Source organism: Perognathus longimembris, chromosome 10 (genome assembly GCF_023159225.1).
Source record: "Perognathus longimembris pacificus isolate PPM17 chromosome 10, ASM2315922v1, whole genome shotgun sequence".
Taxonomy (NCBI): Eukaryota; Metazoa; Chordata; class Mammalia; order Rodentia; family Heteromyidae; genus Perognathus; species Perognathus longimembris.
The window spans coordinates 38896662-38915598 of record NC_063170.1 but is presented as its reverse complement, the minus strand read 5'-3'; the positions used below and the strand labels follow the sequence as shown (position 1 = coordinate 38915598).

The following is an 18937-nucleotide window of genomic DNA, read 5'->3' as shown; positions in this document are numbered from 1 at the left end:
AGCAAGGGCACGCCCACAGGGGGGGTCGGGGCGCCGCCAGCCATTGGCTGAGACGCGGGGGTGCGCGGGTCCGCGGAGCCTTCCCCCCGAGAGCGCGCGGCCCACGCCTCAGTGCGTCGGTGCCCCCAGCCTAGCCGCTCACCTCCAGGCTCTCTGCCTCGCCGCCCGCCCTCGGCTCGCCTTCCACCTCCAACCCACTGGAGCCCGGGCGGCCGCACCAGAGGACATCACCGCTCCCCCAGGCTGCGGCTCCCCCTCAAGCCTCGTCCACTTAGGCGAGACCTGCCGCCTGCCGCCATCATGGTGAGTTGAGGGTGAGGCCTGCGTGGCGGGGGCCCACTGCCCTCAGGGCGTGGACGAAAGTGGTGGGGCCTTGGGAGTGTTATTACAGGAAGGAAGGTGGGGACACGGAATGAAAGCAGGGTCTCCCAGCTTTCCTGTTCTGGGGTGCTGGCCTGACTGGGCCCGTGGCCTGCAGCGTATGGGTCATGTGGCCTTGCCGCGGCAACACAGCAACATCGCGGCCTACCAGGCGCCCGTGAGGAGAGGGGGGAGGGGTGCGGACGGACTTGGCCGAAGCCCGCATGGGGGAAGGGGAGGGGAAGTGGAGGCCCCGGGCCCTTGCGTGCCACTTGCGTGCCACGTGCGTGACGTCGGCGTCAGTGCCGCCACCACCTTCACGCTTTCCTGCCTGCCTTCCGGTGCGCCTACTGGGCGAGCCTTGCGTCAGCGTCATCGTTGGCGGGCTTCAGCCTCCACTGCCACAGTTTACGTGGCCACTCCCACTACGCACCGCCTAGGCGGAGCCTCGGTAGCCCCCGCCTAGCCGCGTGAATTTAGGCCTCCTCATAGGGGCTGGCGCTTTGGGGCGGGCGAGCGGGCGGGGCGGGGGTGGAACAGTAGCGGAAAGCTTTCAGCTGCCGGTGCTTGGGTGCCGGCTGGGGAGCAAGCGTCAGAGGTGTACCCCCGAAGGCGCTAGCCGGCCGCAAGCTAGGCCTAAACCTAGGGAAAGACTCCTGGGGTGCCGTCAAGCACTAAATATTCTTGATGCCATTGTTGGGTGTTGAGATTGTATCCAGGAGTCATCCCTGAGAAACATTTCGTTTTTACTTAGCTTTAGCCCACCGCTAAAGCGCGAATTATTTTTTAGCCAAATGTGGTTTTCGCCTGTAGTTATTATAGATAAATTGGGGTTTGGGCAGTACTGGGGTTTGAACTCCGCCCCCTACTTGATGCACAGGCGCTCTAGTCCTGAGCCATATCACTTGTAGGTAGTTTTTTTTGAGGCATATTTTATGTGAGTTTTAATGCAGTGAGAGAGACAGCTTAGGTGGACACTGCCGTGGTCCTAGAGGTGTGGAGGCAGGAGAAGGAAGAACTCAAGATTCAAGGCCAGCCCCAGCCCCATTCAGAGACCCTGACATAAAAAGTAAAACAGACGAAGTCCAAACTTGACCAAAGATAGTAAATACTATGCATTAAATATTCTCTCCATTCTAGCAGTAAAGGGAGTGAATTTATATATAATTTAATTATGATAAGGCATTAAAAGACTAAAATTACTTCATGTACATAATGTAATTGTGTAACATGAGTTGTTTATTTTTTTCTCATTAAAGGCAAAATAAGGAAATGGTAATTGTTTTTTCTGATTATAAAATCATATTTCTCACTTAAAAATAATTCTAAGGAAACAGCATCTTAGCTATTTCATGGGAGTCTGGTAAGCATGTACATTCTTTGTTATTCCTAGTATATATAGATAGGCTAGATATACTATATATAATATACAGATACTGTTTTGAAGTGGATCTTGATGTATAGTTTTTTCACAACTTACGACTAATGTAGTTTGGATTATCCAAAGATAAATGTTAATTTAGAAAGCACATTGTAAAATAGTGTAGCATTACTTATTTTATCAAATTTCCTTATGTCGAATAATTTTTAATATCAAAACAATACCATAATGGATATCTATTTTTAAATATTTTTGTGTGCTTATGCTAATCCTCATGATAAATTGCCAGAAGTGGAATTTCTGGATGAAAGGGCTGTTTAACCTTTTTACATTTTGAGTTTTTCTAAGCTACTTTGGTTACATCATGTACCATTTTATTTTCCTACAACGAGTGTAGAGGAATGTTTTCTCTAAACCCTTTCATTAGAGGCATTAAGATATTTGAGGTTATCAATAACTGGAGAGTATTTCACTTTATGTTAATAGGAAATTTCAATTGTGTTTCTGTAGGTTTGTGGGGTTTTTTTTTTTTTAGAAAACAAAGCTGTATCTTTTCAAATGCTTTCTCAATGATGAAGTACGAGATTTCCTAAGAATGAACTACCTTTGCATTTTAATATTGGACCAGGATTTTGCATCTCTGTAAATGGGCAAGGGTTTGTACCATTTGGAACCTTTGTTATTTAGATGATGTTAGCAATCTTTTTTCTTTTTTTAAAGCAGTTTGGGTTTGAGTTAAAAATCATTATGCTTGCTAGGCACACAGTAGTACTTGAACCACATCCCCACTCCTAAACACTTTCTAAGGAAAATCCTAGACTATCTTTCTCCTATGCGTCTCTTATCTTTGGTCTTATTTTTGGTCATGTGTATATTCCTCTGTTTTTTACTATCTGACACTAGTAAAACTGATCCAGGCTGTCAATGTTGTAGTCTTTTGTATTTTTGTTGTTGTTGTTGTTGTTGTTGGCTGTGGGACTTGAACTTGGGGCCCCTTGGCACTGTCCCTGAGCTTTTTTCGCTCAAGGCTACCACTTTGAGCCACAGCATTAATTTAGGTTTTTGAGTGGTTAATTGGAAATAAAAGTCTCTGTACCTCCTGAATAGCTAGGATTACAGGCATGAGCCACCATCTGAGCATTCTAATCTTAGGAATGCTTTTATAGCTAGGTTCAGGTGGCTCACACTTGTAATCCTGGCTACTCTGGAGGCTGAGATATTAGGATAAGAGGGTTGAATCCAGCTCAAGCAGTGAATCTGTGAGACTCTTATCTCCAGGTAACCAGCAAAAAGCTGGAAGTGGAGCTATGAATTTAGTAAGAGTAAAAGCCTTGAGAAAAAGAAAAGAAAAAAACAGCTAAAAGGGACAGTGCCCAGGCCCAAAGTCAAAGCTCCAAGATTGGCAAGGGGGTGGAGGGGACACTTTAGTGGAGATTTACATATATCCCAAAAGTAAACATTCTTTGCATGTTACCACAAACATTCCCATAGAGTTTAAACATAACTTATCACCTGTGGTCTACTCCTTTTTTCTTGTTTAATGTGCTTTTCTTCTTGCCTATAACTTTGCCAGGATTACTGTTTGTTGCTTGGATACCCCTAAACTAAGAGTCCATTCTTGGATTGGTTTTTTTATTTTAATTCTTATTTTGTATTTCTTTAATTTTAATTTTAGCCTTTCTTTTGTTAGAATTTTTCCTATTGCTATGGATTAATTTTGATGACTACAAATTTTTCTGGCCAGTATACATAGATCTCAAGTTTTACTATAAATAACTAAGAACTTTTATATGATGGCCTAAACCCACTCTTTTTTGTTGTTGTTTTTTGTCAGTCATGGGTCTTGAACTCTGGGCCTGGGCGCTGTTCCTGAGATCTTCAGCTCAAGCTACTCAGGGGGCTGATATGTGAGAATCATTGTTCAAAGCCAGCCCAGGCAGGAAAGTCCATGAGACATGGTCTTTTCTCCAGTTAACCACAAGGTTGAAAGGTTGCTGTGGCTCAAAGTGGTAGAGCACTAGCCTTGAGCAAAAAGAGCTCAGGGACAGCAGCCAGACCAAGTTCAAGCCCCAGACCAGCACCAAAACAAAAATAATGCCTATTCTGAGCATTAGTTTGTAGAGTGGTTTTTGGCCATAGTTTCAAAGTACTAAAGATTGCTTATCAATTGTGGGCATTTTTATATCAATTACAATTACTAGGCAAGTACACACAGGAGTTAAAAAAAATTCCTGCTGTTCAAATCTTCTTGAAATCGGAGCACTTTGCTCCCTTTGTTAGCTTTGAGCGCCACCTGGTGAATAAGAGCTAGAACATGGTGCTGCTGGTCTTAAGTTGTTTTATTGCACTGTTAAAGTGGATTTTTACTTATATTTACTGTCTCACTTAAGCAGGCAACTGATTTAAAAGACCTAATCCCAAGTTAGAATTTCTATAACATTTAATACCTTTTTCCACATTACTAAATTCTCAGATGTCCAATTTTTATAAATAGAATGTAAAAATTAATAACAAAAATCTCTTCTACCATTTATTATTCAAGCAGAGAAATTGAGAACCCTAAAAAGACTTACTCACTGAAAAACAGTATCTTTCAACAATAATTTTCTTCAATTCTGGCGACACTAGGATTTTTCAGATACAATCCTATTCAAAGGTTGGGGAGGAGTAATTCTTTGTTGTTAGGGGCTGTCCATTGCACTGTGGGCTATTTAGTGATATCCCTAGCCAGCCTTCTACCTACTTCAAGGGCCAGGAATATATTTTTGACAATATGTGGCACAAAATCTTTCCTCATTGAATCTCACTGCTTCAAATAACTTCCTATAGTCTGGCATGATTTTCTAGCTGGATGTTTACACCTGTAGAAAACATTCATACATTATGGTGCATGCACAAGTAATATAAATTTATCAAATAAAATTGTATCCAAAGCCTATCTATAAATTGAGGATTGATGAGAAAGAGAAGTTAGAACCACTGGTTTGGTGTGTGTTGAGAAGGGAGTGTTAGTGGAACTTGAACCTAGTGGGGCTACTCTTGCTTGCTAGACAAACATTCTAACCACTTGAGCCACACACCAATGTATTGGCATTTAATTTGTTTTCAGGTAGAATTTCAAACTTGTTTTCCAGCCAAACTGGGCCTGCAGTTCTCCTATTTATGTCTCCTGAGTAGCTAGGATTATAGGATTACCACAACCATCTTTTGTCTTCTGGATTTTGAATGAAGCAGTTGAGAAAAGATTGATAGATTATTTATAGAGAAATATACTCAGATTTCAGTAGCCCAAAACAGTTTAATGTAGCCACATTTAGACAATATTAGAAGGTTTAGAAGAAAAAACTTGAAATGATATGTTTTTTTACTCTACACTTGATTATCATGAGATGCCAGAGTATCATATTTAAAAGGACGGAATACAGAAATAGTAAAACAGAAACATAGAACAATAAAAGTAAGCCAAAATGAATAAAGACAAGCAAAAAAAATCCTCAACTTTTAGTGACTTGACAAATTTATTTCACTTATAAGATAACTCTGGTAATCATTTTTAAATACATAGGTTTTGTCTTTAGGTTTTTTTCCCCCTTAAACAAGAATATATAATAGCTTTCTAGTTCTCTTGCAGCTTGATTTTTTTTTTTTTTGCCAGTCCTGGGCCTTGAACTCAGGGCCTGAGCACTGTCCCTGGCTTCTTTTTTGCTCAAGGCTAGCACTCTGCCACTTGAGCCACAGCGCCACTTCTGGCCATTTTCTATAGATGTGGTGCTGGGGAACCAAACACAGGGCTTCATGTATACAAGGGCAAGCACTCTTGCCACTAGGCCATATTCCCAGCCCCTCTCTTGCAGCTTTATTTACCTCTTACAATCAGTTACTTCATAAATGAAGTAAATAGGTGTGTCAAAGGCAATTTCTGGACATTCTAATTAAACTACATACAAAGTAAGTATTAAATGTAGGGAAAAATCTATTGAAAGTAAATTCAGATAACAGGATACTTACATTAGCATACTACTTCATGCTTTTAAAATTAATTCACAAATGTTACCTCATTTCATTCTCAGTTTGCCCAGAGATAACACATCTGGTAAGTAAGTGGCTTATAACTTAGTAAGGGACATGTATCTAGACCTGACTAAATCACTTAATTTTACTGTTACATGTCCCTCTAACATATATATTACCAGTAAATTATGCTTTAGAAAAATTTACTATTAACTTTAGAGCCTTGTGTGTGAAGACTAAAAGGAGACCAGAATTTAAAAAAAAACAGTTCTACATAAGGTTTTCTTTATCTGAAAACATAAAGATGATATGCTATCAGTCATATAAACTCACTGTGAAAATTAGAACTGTCAATAGGAATGCTTTGGGTTACTCAGAAAGAAAAGTGTTATTACAGAACATGTTTTGAACACTATAACATTAGAGAGGAGGACTATAGCCCTCTTTTTATGAGGAACCTGTGATATGTAAGCAAAAAGTTTTTCTCGGTCCATTTCAAAAGTAAGGCAATAGTAATAACTAAATACTATAGTTGTAAAATCCGTGTTAATTTTGATGAATTAAAAGAGGAAGCCAAACAAAATGTTTAAGACATACTTTTTCTTAGATTTTTTAAGTTTTAAAAAGTACACTTTTCATTTCAGTGAAATGAAAATCTTATCAATACAGAATAGAATGATTTTAATAATTTTAGTTTTTCAAATAGAATTTAGAATTACAGCCAATTCATGTAGTATTTTCATAAGACAGTATTTTTCCCACAGCATTGTACAGGACGAGTAGCAGCTGGTTTAAGAAAGTACTATATCTTTTTATTAAAGTTTTTATGCCTAATTCCTTTAGATCTTGAGGCTAAACTATTTAGTATTGGTGACTAATTTACAATGAAAATTTACATAAAATATTTTATAAATTATGTACAAATATTGTTTCATGTTGCATTTCCTCTATGTATCTGATTATGATATCTGCTTTCTCAATTACAGTCTGCTGCAAATTCTGAGACTACAAACTCAACCATCTCCAGAGAGGCCAGCACTCAGTCCTCATCAGCTACCACCAACCAAGGCTATGTTTTACCTGAAGGCAAAATCATGCCGAACACTGTTTTTGTTGGTGGAATTGATGTTAGGGTATTGTATTCATATTTCATTTACATTTGAATCCAGGACACTGTGTAGACTAAAGCAAGAGAATCACTTGAACTCAGGATTAAGCTGCATAGTGAGAACCCCCCACCTCAATAGTAATAAATATTAAAAAATAAGTTGTGAATAATGGGGTTTGGATTGTTCAGTTTTGGAATTGGCTTTGTGTTTAACACATAGGGACTAAAAATCTTTTATAACAAACTATAGGTAGTATGGGGATGTAACTTCCATATCATCAAATCTTTTACTAGAATTGAATTTTTTGAAGGTTTAATTTTTACTCTTTAATATTTCTTTTCCATAGATGGATGAAACTGAAATTAGAAGCTTCTTTGCTAGATATGGTTCAGTAAAAGAAGTGAAGATAATCACTGACCGAACTGGTGTGTCCAAAGGGTGAGTAAAACATGTTCACTCTATAGAAAATATATTCTCTGTAGTATCAGGAAAGAGCAAAAAACTCACTGAAGGATGTGGATTTGTAATTTATTTCAAACAAAAGATAGAAGTTTGTCAGTTATTTTATTTCATTGCTTTTCTAATATTTTCAGTATTTTCTGTCTTTATCTCATCCAAGTACATTGTTTCGTATTTTCACAGTATGTTAAATTTTAGTTACCTTACCCTAGATAATAAGTTAAATTCAGGTTCATAGACATGAACTGTTAATTAAGGTACCATACTACTATAATCTTAGTACATTCTAACATAGACCAGGTTAAAAACAGTAATATTTATAAAGATCTCTGTGTATCTTACATTATCACACAATAAATTTACCATTTTCACTTCTTATGTGTGTGTGCATGTGTGACAAATCTGGTGCTTGGGCCTGGGCGCTCTGTCTCTGTCCCTGAGCTTCTTTTGCTCTAGGCGAAGTGCTCTACCACTTGAGTGAGCCACAGCTCCACTTCTGGCTCCTTTGGGAGGTTAGTGGAGATGAGACTCTTAGGTAAAATAAAAAGTACGATAGTTGACTTTTTGTGGCCTTTTCTCCCCCTTTTTGCTGTACCACTTGAGCCACAGCTCCACTTCTGACTCCTTTGGTAGGTTAGTGGAAATAATACTCAAGTAAAATAAAAAGTACAATAACTTATTTTTTGTGGCTTTTCCCCCCTATTTTTCTCCTTTTGTCACTGTTTCCGATTTCTGTACATTTTGTCTTGTATGTAAGTTTATCTGAATTGGGGAGGATAAGGGAAAGCACAGAAAGGGTGGGACAAAGGGTAAACTAATAATTCAGCAGTTGATACTCACTAGACACTAAAATGAAAATGAATTATACAACTGAGGAGGAAGGAGAGGAAGAAAATGAGGGAAGAGGTGACACTGTTCAAAAAGAAACATAGTTAATACCTGACGACTTACTGTAAATGGAACCCCTCTGTACATCATCTTTACAATGAATTTTTTTAAGATGCATGAAGAATAAATAAATAAAAAATTAAGTCTTTATGTACTTTCCTGCCTTGGCTGGCTTTAAACTATAATCTTCATATACCAGCCTCCTGAGTGGGATTTCAGGCATGAACCACTGGCACCTAGATCATTTCATTTTTTTCTTTTTTTTTCTTTTTTTTTTTTTTTTTTGGCCAGTCCTGGGCCTTGGACTCAGGGCCTGAGCACTGTCCCTGGCTTCTTCCCGCTCAAGGCTAGCACTCTGCCACTTGAGCCACAGTGCCACTTCTGGCCGTTTTCTGTATATGTGGTGCTGGGGAATCGAACCTAGGGCCTCGTGTATCTGAGGCAGGCACTCTTGCCACTAGGCTATATCCCCAGCCCTCATTTTTTTCTTAGCTTACATTAACTACACAGAGGGAGTACTTTTCCATACAAGTTTACAATGTGTTATAATTAATCTCACCCCTCAGTTATTCTCCCTTCTCTTTTGTATACACTTTGGTTATTTTCTAAGATGTAGAAATAAATCACAATTTAGTGATTTTACATTCTATTTGCTTTTCTAGCTATGGCTTTGTGTCATTTTATAATGACGTGGATGTGCAGAAGATAATCGAAGTAAGTAACAACCTTAGGGGAAACTCAATACAAGTGTTATTTTAAGTCCTGAATATATGTCTTATGTAGAATATAGAGAAAGATAAACTTTTTCCTGTTTGAAATTAGAACTTAGGTTTTTGTAACTAGTTTCAACCTGTTTATTTAGGGGCATCTAGCTTTAGAGACAGAAACGGGTAAAAACTAAGAAGGTAAAAGACTTGAATTCTACTTGACACTTCTTGATTTTTTTTTTTTTTTTTTTTTTTTTTTTTTGGCCAGTCCTGGGGCTTGGACTCAGGGCCTGAGCACTGTCCCTGGCCTCTTTTTGCTCAAGGCTAGCACTCTGCCACTTGAGCCACAGCGCCACTTCTGGCCATTTTCTGTATATGTGGTGCTGGGGAATTGAACCCAGGGCCTCATGTATACGAGGCAAGCACTCTTGCCACTAGGCCATATCCCCAGCCCCACTTCTTGATATTTGACTAGTGTGATGAGGGCAAAATTGGCTTCATGATTGTGATTTTTGTATACTTACTGTTGAACTTCGATAATAGGAACTTTAGAAGACTTAGGATAATTACCCAAGTCTTGGAAATAAAAATAGTAATTGTTTACATTTTTAAATTATAATTCAGGGGAGTCAAAAGAAATTATAATTCCGATACTACTTTGTTTTTAGTCACAGATAAATTTCCATGGTAAAAAACTGAAACTGGGCCCTGCAATCAGGAAACAAAATTTATGTGAGTAAAAAAATACTATTCTTGCGGAAACATGCTTAATATTCCACAGAACTAAATTTTCTTTTTCTTTTTTAAAAAGGTGCTTATCATGTGCAGCCACGTCCTTTGATTTTTAATCCTCCTCCTCCTCCACCACAGTTTCAGAGTGTTTGGAGTAACCCAAACACTGAGACTTACATGCCACCTCCAACTATGATGAATCCTATAACTCAGTATGTTCAGGTAAGAATTGCCTACATTTCTGTTCACTTCCATTATCATCTATATCCTTGGAGTGGTACCCACTGTTTCTCTGATCATAAATAATAGAATTCCTGTTGGAATATTTTGAGTAATGGAAAATCTGTTACTTGTGTTACAAATATCTCAGTCTTGGGTGCTATAAGCTAGAACCTGAGTTTTTGGGTTCTGGCATTTCATTTGGGCCTAGTTAATATTAAAAGTGGGATTTAGTATGTTTACTGTTGCTTATTGATGATAAGTAACATTTATTTTCTTCTTAGTTCATTTTACTTTATTCAGTTCAGAAGACATTTTCTTTACCAGAAAAGAAGCAGAAATAGTTCTAGAATCCCTCTTACTACATTTTCCATTTGCCTGAAGTGTAAAATATACTTAGTTTTCTCTATAAATATAAGAAACGTTCTACTTGTGTCCTATAAATCATCACTGATTCTTTTCACGCTTGCTACTACTTACATGCTTTTAATAAACATTGAAACATGAGACATCAACCTGTCCCTTGTTGAATTTTGGATTATACTGTCCTTAATCTCTAGACGTCAAATACAGAAAAGAACCATAAAAACTTTAGGACTGCAGATTTCCAGTTGGTATTGTTAGGAAATATAAAATTATCGGAAAGTTTTTTTTATAAAGAAACAGTAGATTTATCATATAAAATTAGTGTTTTTATAAAGAAACAGTAGATTTATCAAATTCAAATGGAAATCTTTCCTGCCTTATTGCCAATGTAAGATGAACTCATGGATGGGAATAAATATACTAATAAGATAAACAGTTTTATCTATTACTTGTCCCTTACCCTTCCTCCTTCTCACCTGAAAAGCTGCCATTTGATAGAGACAATGGTTTTATTTATGAAATTAGTCATTTATTTGGAATTCTGCATTGTACAATTTTTAAGTTTTTTGTTTCTGTTACACTGAAAAAATACAGTTTAAAATAATACTTTAAAAATGTTAAACAACAAGCAGCTCATGGCTCAAGCCTGTAATCCTAGCTCAGAAGTCTGAGTTCTGAGGATCACATTTTGATGCCAACCCAAGGAGAGGAAAGTCAGTGAAAATCTTACCTTCAATAAACTACCCTCCCAAAAAAAATTGGAAGTAGAACTGGCTCAAGTGGTAGAGCACTAGCCTGGAGTAAAAGAAGCTCAGGGATAGGTGCCTGTGGCTCACACCTGTAATTCTAACTACTTAGGAGGCTAAGATCTGATCTCTGTTCAAAGCCACCTCAGGCAGAAAAGTTTGTGAGACTCTTACCTCTAACAACCAAAAAGCCAAAGTGGAGCTGTAGCCCAAGTGGCAGAATACTAGCCATGAGCAAAAACACAGTCAAGGAAAGCTCCCAGAACCAACACACACACAGAATTTAAACAACTTTTAAAATATTTATCTTACTCTCTTATTTCTGTAAACTTCATTTTTAGGCATATCCTCCTTACCCAAGTTCACCAGTTCAAGTCATCACTGGGTATCAACTGCCTGTTTATAATTACCAGGTAATTAAAAACAGAATAACTTTGGAATATTATTGTTGTCTATAGTTTTGTTTAAACTTTTAAAGTATGCCTAAAATGAAAGGGCAAATAGAATTAGTATAGATTTAGACATATGAAATAATGTATTTTGACCAGGAAAAACAACTCTCTAGAATTGTTTTCTAAGATTTGTTACCTCTTTTTACATTTCAGCATTTGTTCTTCCATTGCCATCAGCTGAAACACACACACTCAGTTTGACTTTTATAAACTTTTCTAGAAGGATAGGTTGAAATGAGATTATCCAAACCAGGGGTAATGGCTCAAGCCTGTAAGTTACTTGAGAGGCAGAATTAGAGGTTTGAAGCCAACCCAAGCATGGAAATTCTCAAGACTCCCATCTCAACCATTGTCTGGGCTCAAATGGTATATAGGTGGGACAATGGCTGAGGATGATACCTGTCAGCACCAGCAGCAGATATGATCACAAAATATGATCACAGCCCATACAGTTCTGGAAATAAAGTGATAACCCTATCAAAAATAACCACGGCAAAGGAGGGCTGGAGGCATATGGTTCAAGCACGTGTTTTTAACAAGCCTAAGGCCTTGAGTTCAATCCCCAATACTACGAAAAACTTTTCTGCTACTCAGTTTGTTGAAAGCACAGCTTAGTAATTATATTTGGTAGTGTTGTTTTGTTTTGTTTGTCGGTAGTGGTGGTTGTGGGCTTGAACTCAGCCTAGGAGCTGTCCCTTGGAGCTTTTTTGCTGAAAGATAACACTATCACTGTGAGCCACAGCTCTACTTCAGTTTCTAGGTGGTTAATTAGAGATAAGAGTCTGAATTTCAGACTTTGCTGCCAGGGCTGGCTTCAAACCACAATCCTCAGATTCCAGCCTTCTGAGTGGCTAGGATTACAAATGTGAGCCACTAGCACCCAGCTGATAGTGTTTATACAAAGTAATGACTCTGAATTTTTCCCCATAGATATGGCCATATTAAATGGCCTATGATCATATCTGTGGTAATAATTTCAAAAAGAATCTCAATATTAGAAACATAAAGTACCTTGTTTTGTTTTATTTAGAAATATAAAGTACTTTGTTTTATTATCACCACAAATTAAAGTAGTAACCAAGCCAAATAAGGTATTATTATTTTATACCCTATCTTTGTAAAAATACATAGATAAATTTGAATAAATTCTGTTTTTTTTTTTTTTGAAGATCCAACCACAGTGGCCTACTGGGGAACAAAGGAGTTATGTTATACCTCCGGTAAAACTTCATTATTTGTAAACCTGAAAGTCTTTCCTTGTGTATTTTTTGTCCTTTACCATTTTATGTATGTGTACAAAAATTTTGAAATGCTTCTGTGTTTCATTAGAATGGGGTATTTAGTGAATATGTTATGAGTTACAATTCTCAGGTACTCCATGTTAAAGTAATAGGGTGATTTTTTTTTTTAGATTTCTTAGAGTTCTGATTATCCTTAATAATTGTGATTATTTTGACACTTAGAAGAAAATAAGGACTGTATTTCTGCCATTCAGTACAAAACAAAAGTTTCTGAAACTACAGCCTACATTAAAACTTTATCAGCTCTGCATTTTGAAGAATAGCTTGCTTAGAAATATATCCATGTATCTTAATTGTACTTTTATTATTTTAAATGTAGGCTTATACAGCTGTTAACTACCACTGTAATGAAGTTGATCCAGGAACTGAAGTTTTGGCAAATGAATGCTCAGTTCATGAAGCTACTCCATCCTCTGGAAATGGCCCACAAAAGGCAAAACTCCCATTTTCATTTACTGATATTTAGAGATTAAATTTACTTTCTAAGTATTAATAATGGCTTCTTGAGAAGTAGGTATACTTGCTTAGGTATTAAGATAAAGCCATAAGCTAGATAAAGCACTTTAAAAATTGACTTTATACTCCACAATTAATGTAAAAGCTAATGAACTTTGAGTATGCATATGTTTGGGGTTTGAATTCAAGTCCCAGGTTCTCATATGCTTGTTTGGCTTTCTTGCTCAAAAGCCTGCTGCTTGAGGGGCTGGGAATATGGCCTAGTGGCAAGAGTGCTTGCCTCGTATACATGAGGCCCTGGGTTCGATTCCTCAGCACCAAATATACAGAAAATGGCCAGAAGTGGCACTGTGGCTCAAGTGGCAGAGTGATAGCCTTGAGCAAAAAAGAAGCCAGGGACAGTGCTCAGGCCCTGAGTTCACAGCCTAGGACTGGCCAAAAAAAAAAAAAAAAAGCCTGCTGCTTGAGCTACATTACCAATCTGGCATTTAATTGGAGTAGAGTTTTTTAACTTTTCTTTCCAGGATTCTCCAAATCTCTGCCCATTGAATAGCTACAATTATAAGTATAAGCCACCAATACCCAAGCATGTACATAGTTTTTATAATTCAGCAGCCCTTTCTATTGAATTGTTTTTAGCTTTTAGTAAATACTATATCACTATGATCTGGCAGATGTAATGGGCTGGTTTCTCAGAATTTTCTCTTTCGAAGATAATATAATTTGTACTTTCATATCTACTTTGTCTTTAACAGCTTAAATATTCAGTTAGCTATATAGTAATATACTTCGGCATTTTCTCCATAGTATTATATATAGCAGCAGTCCTCCATAGTGTTTGAGCCAATATACTGAAGATAACTTAGACCTGTAATCTCAGATACTCAGGATGCAGAGACTGGGAGGATTTCAGTTCAAGGCCAGTCCAGGCAAAGAACAACCCATCTCAACAAAACAAGCTGGGCATGGTGATATACACTTATCATCTCAGCTAGATGGGCAGCCATCAGTAAGAGGATGGCCATGAACAAAAAGCAAGACCTTATCTAAAAAATAGTCTAACATGAAATGGATTTTTGGGTATTGCTCAAGTGATAGAGTCCTGTAATCCTCCTACCTACTGACCACCATTGGTTGGGTTGCCTGCCAGTGTAAGTCACTGTGCCTACCTTATTTGTTGAGATGAGGTTTTAATCACCAGCATTTTTTCTGAAAAATAACATGAAGTGAGGTGGGCTTTGGGTATTGTTCAAGTGGTAGAGCTTCTGCCCTACAAAAGTTCTAAAACATTTCTTAATATGGACAAAATATATGTACTAAGTTACGTATAGTAAAAATTATGAATCCCATAAGAATTCTTTAGAAGTATGTGGCGTATGTTCACTAAACAGTTTGTAAAGCCATTAGGAAGTAAAAGGAGGGGGCTGGGAATATGGCCTAGTGGTAGAGTGCTTGCCTTGTATACATGAAGTGCCCTGGGTTCAATTCCTCAGCACCACATACATAGAAAAAGCCAGAAGTGGCGCTGTGGCTCAAGTGGTAGAGTGCTAGCCTTGAGCAAAAAGAAGCCAGAGACAGTGCTCAGGCCCCAAGATCAAGCCCTGAGACTGGCAAAAAAAAAAAAAAAAAGGAGTAGTCTTTACCATAAACTTCTGTGTTTCAGAAATCTGTGGATCGAAGCATACAGACAGTGGTATCTTGTCTGTTTAATCCAGAGAACAGACTAAGAAACTCTCTGGTTACTCAAGATGACTACTTCAAGGTATGACAAGAATAGTATACAAGATTGAAAAGTACATGTGTGAACTTCAGAGTATCTTTTTTTCTTTGTTGTTCACATGTCATATTTTATGTGGGAATGTAGTTTAGCCTATTTAAGTCTTAATGTATAATTTGTCTTTAGGGAAGGAACTTTTTAGAAGAAGATTTAACTTACAGGGCTCATAAAGAAATCAAATGAAAAAAAAACTAGCTTGACCCAAGTAGTAAAAAAATAAAATTTAGAAGGCAGAACTTAATATATGAACATTGAACTAAAGAAACCAAAGGGCCCGGGCTTATACCCGGTGTCATGGCTTATACCTCTAATCCTAGCCACTCAGAAGCTAAAATCGGGAGGATTGCAGTTTGAGATCAATCCAGGAAAAATGTTCTCAAGATTCCCCATCTCAGTGGTAGTATTTTAGAACTATAATCCTAGCTACTTGGAAGGTAGATTGAGAAGATTATAGTTAAAAGCTCAGACAAAAAAAAACTTAGGCCTTTTCTCAACTGTTATAAACCTGGGAGTGTTGGTACATGCCTGTCAGCTACAGGGAAGGCTGACCAGCCTAGGCAGAGAAATCCACAAGACTTGTCTCAACAGAAAGAAGGTAGAAACATTGGCACACATCTTGCATGCCAGTAATGATAGGAAGCCTGAAGTGGGTGGATTATGGTCCAGGTGCATATCTAGTCATAATAGAGACCCTGTTTCAAAAAAATAACCAGTACAACTGAGTGCCAGTAGCTCAGGCCTATAATCCTAACTATTCAGAAGACAGAGACCCATAATATGGTGTTTCAAGGTTTATCAACTTCAAAATAACTAGCAGAAAACTCAGCTGGAGGCAAGGCTCACGTGGTAAAGCACGAGTAACATCGGTATAACAATGAGTAGAAAGAAATGAAAATGTTGTGAGTTGAAGTGAAGTTGTAGCAGTTGGAATTTTTAAAAAGATCTGCTTCTAGCCACCTTGTCTTATCAAGATTCCAGTTTTATGTTCTTTGTTTTTGGATTTTTTTTGTTTTTTAAATAAAATATTTTATTATATGATAATTTTAATAGGTTTTTTTAAATGATAGATTTATATGGAAGTGGAGATTTGCTCATCTATTCAGTAGTTGATAAATATTTGTATTGTTTCTATTTTGTGGTCATTATTAATGATATTATGAATATTTGTGTGCAATTCAGTGTGGACAGTTTTACTTATTTAAAATGTATACTTAGGGATTGAGGTTTTGAATCCTGTCTTGAACCTTTTAAAGAGCTGCCAGAAATTGTCCAACATGACAGCATCATTTTTACATTTTTCAAAAGGAAATCATCATTGTATGTCTTAAAACAAGAAAGGAGAATAGACTTGTTTATCTAGGATGAAGCTTAAAGCCTTTTAATGACATCCAGTAGGGACATCCAGTACTGCAGAAGAATTGCTATCATGGCAGGATGAAGTTCTTTAGCATCTTTGTAACAAGGACTAAATCTCTAAAAAACTTAATGCTTGAAAAAAACCACTAATGTTTGTTCTTTTGTTGTTCCATTCTACATAGCCAGTATAATATGGAAAGAACTGGATAACTTACCCAAGTTAATAATTGGATGACTTTTTTGAAACCAGAAAATGATCTTTAAGTTTAATATTCCATCTGCTATTAGACAAAAGCCTCCTTTTGAACTCCAGAGCTTTCTGCTCCTGTGCTTAAGAAGTAGAAGTTGGCATCCTGTAATTGGCATCTGTTTTAACTGACATGTTAATTGAAATAGAATGCATCCAGGTATTTTAGTGCACTTAAACTATTTCTTTGGTTGATTCTACTCTCACTTATATCCCATTAATAATCAAATGTTCCTTTACCTGACCTCGGAAAATAAGACTATGTGACTACTTTTCTAGTCTTCAGCCTAAATGCATACTCTATTGACACATTATATTATATAACTTCTGGAAGCCACCCTTATTTAACACCTGAATCTAATCCATAGGAAAAAGGCACAGCTGGACTGTGTAGAGAAAAAAAAACTATTGATTTTTGGTTTACTCAAGCCTCGTTCCTCTTTTTAAGGCCCCATTTCCTTTTATCTCTATCTGTGGGCAACACAAGAAGGAAAACTTCACATGTTCAAGTCCTCTGGATCCATGGGTTCATCATACTCAAATTCAGCCAATTACCAAATTTTAAAAATTGTAATTATACTGAACACTACAGATTTCTTTCCTTCCCATTCTTAAATAGCAGCTAATTTACATTGTACTCGTTGTAAGTAACAGATCATTTATATACAGGAGGAATGTACAAGTTATAGGCAAATACCACACATTTATGAAAGAGGCTTTGATAGTAACCATCAGTGGATTTTAGTGTCTATGGTGGTTCCAGGGACTAAGAGAAGGCAAGTTTTTTTTTTTTATCGTTTTCTAGAAATACCATTCTTAAGGAATATGCTTTTAAAGATACTGAAACTTAGATCCTCTAGCCTAAATATACAGGATTTCAGATTGAAGTAGAATGCTGTTCTAAAGCTAGGACTTTTACTAGATGCAATTCGGTTAGTAAAAACAATAGATTTAATCATATTTTCTACCATCTGTCTTTGAGAAACCAATTGACAAATCATTAGGAACTTCTTCAAATAATAGTGATGCCAAGACCCATATTTCTGAGTTGACAGATCTTTTCTAAAGGAAATTCTTGTCTTAAATTTATTATTATTTCAAACTTGAATTGTTCCTCAAGAACGATCTCTTTTCCTCATTATTTAGAATATGTAGCCGTTACCATCAATGTCTTTTTTTGTTTTTTTGTTTTTTTGTTGTTTTTTTTTGCAGTCTTCAGGCTTGAATTTAGGGCCTGGGCACTGTCCCTGAGCTTCTTTTTGCTCAAGGCTAGCACTCTACCACTTGAGCCACAGTGCCGCTTCTGGCTTTTCTGTTTATGTGGTACTGAGGAATTGAACCCAGGGCTTCATGTATGCTAGGCAAGCACTCTATCACTAAGCCACATTCCCAGCCTCTTTTTTTTTTTTTTAATAGGACATGAGGATTGAACTCAGAGCCTTGGGCTTGCTAGGCAGGAGCTCTATCACTTAAGCCCTACCTCCTGCTATAATATTTAAATGTAAAATCAGGTGTTTGCCACTTTGTAGGTTAGTAGAAGTAATGGAAGTTTTCAGTTAAATGAAATGTCTATTTCTGTCTTTTCTAGGATAAGAGAGTGCATCACTTCAGAAGAAGCCGGGCAGTGCTTAAATCTGTTTGATCCTCTCTACTAGCCTTTAGTCTCAGTGCAAGTTACTAGTTTTGAATATTAAGAAGAGACTAAAAGGTTTTCACTAGTAGAGAAATTTAACTCTAAGCTTTGACAAATGACTCTGACTTTCTGTACAAGTTACATTACATTGTCTCGTTTTATTTTACATTCAAATTGTTCTTAGATGTTTATTTAGAAACTGGATTTGTGTTTAATATATAGTTGGGAAAATAATTGAAAAGTAAATAATTTTCAAATAACTGAAAAATAGTTGAAAGTAATAACTTTTAAGGTTTATCTGTAAGGATTTTTATTGAAATTGGCATTTTAGAAGTTTAAAAGCAAAAACTGATTTTCAAGACATTGTTTTAACATTTTTATTTTGAAAGGTCAGAATTTTGATAGTCTGGATGCAAACATTTCACTTCTCCAACAAGTTCCTGTGAACAATACAGTATTACAGTTTTGTGCCTTGCATTTATTATTTGTCTAAAAATTTACCACAAAGCAGAATTTTAAAACTGCATTTATAATCAGTGGAACTCAATATAAGTTAGCTTTTGAGTTAACTTATCTAACCCAGTAAGACAAGATTCTAAACAGTCCAATCAGTGGGTACATTCAAATATTTTATCCTTTATGTAGAGTCCACACATATATATCCTATCTATTGATTGGGATAGTAATTAGGATAACCAAAATTCTGGGCCTAATTTTGTTTAGAGAATCCAAGACAA

At 37.0% G+C, this 18937-nt stretch overlaps 1 protein-coding gene across 1 annotated transcript; it reads left to right on the top strand.

The window, feature by feature from the left end:
- Positions 1-297: 297 nt before the first annotated feature.
- Positions 298-18293, top strand: Dazl (deleted in azoospermia like). Its single transcript, XM_048354861.1, has 11 exons — positions 298-303; positions 6739-6885; positions 7208-7299; positions 8871-8922; positions 9584-9647; positions 9727-9869; positions 11320-11391; positions 12600-12650; positions 13051-13164; positions 14851-14949; positions 18156-18293. The coding sequence occupies exons 1-11, from the start codon at positions 301-303 to the stop codon at positions 18207-18209; spliced, it is 891 nt and encodes a 296-aa protein (XP_048210818.1). The 5' UTR covers positions 298-300; the 3' UTR covers positions 18210-18293.
- The last annotated feature ends 644 nt before the right edge of the window (positions 18294-18937 follow it).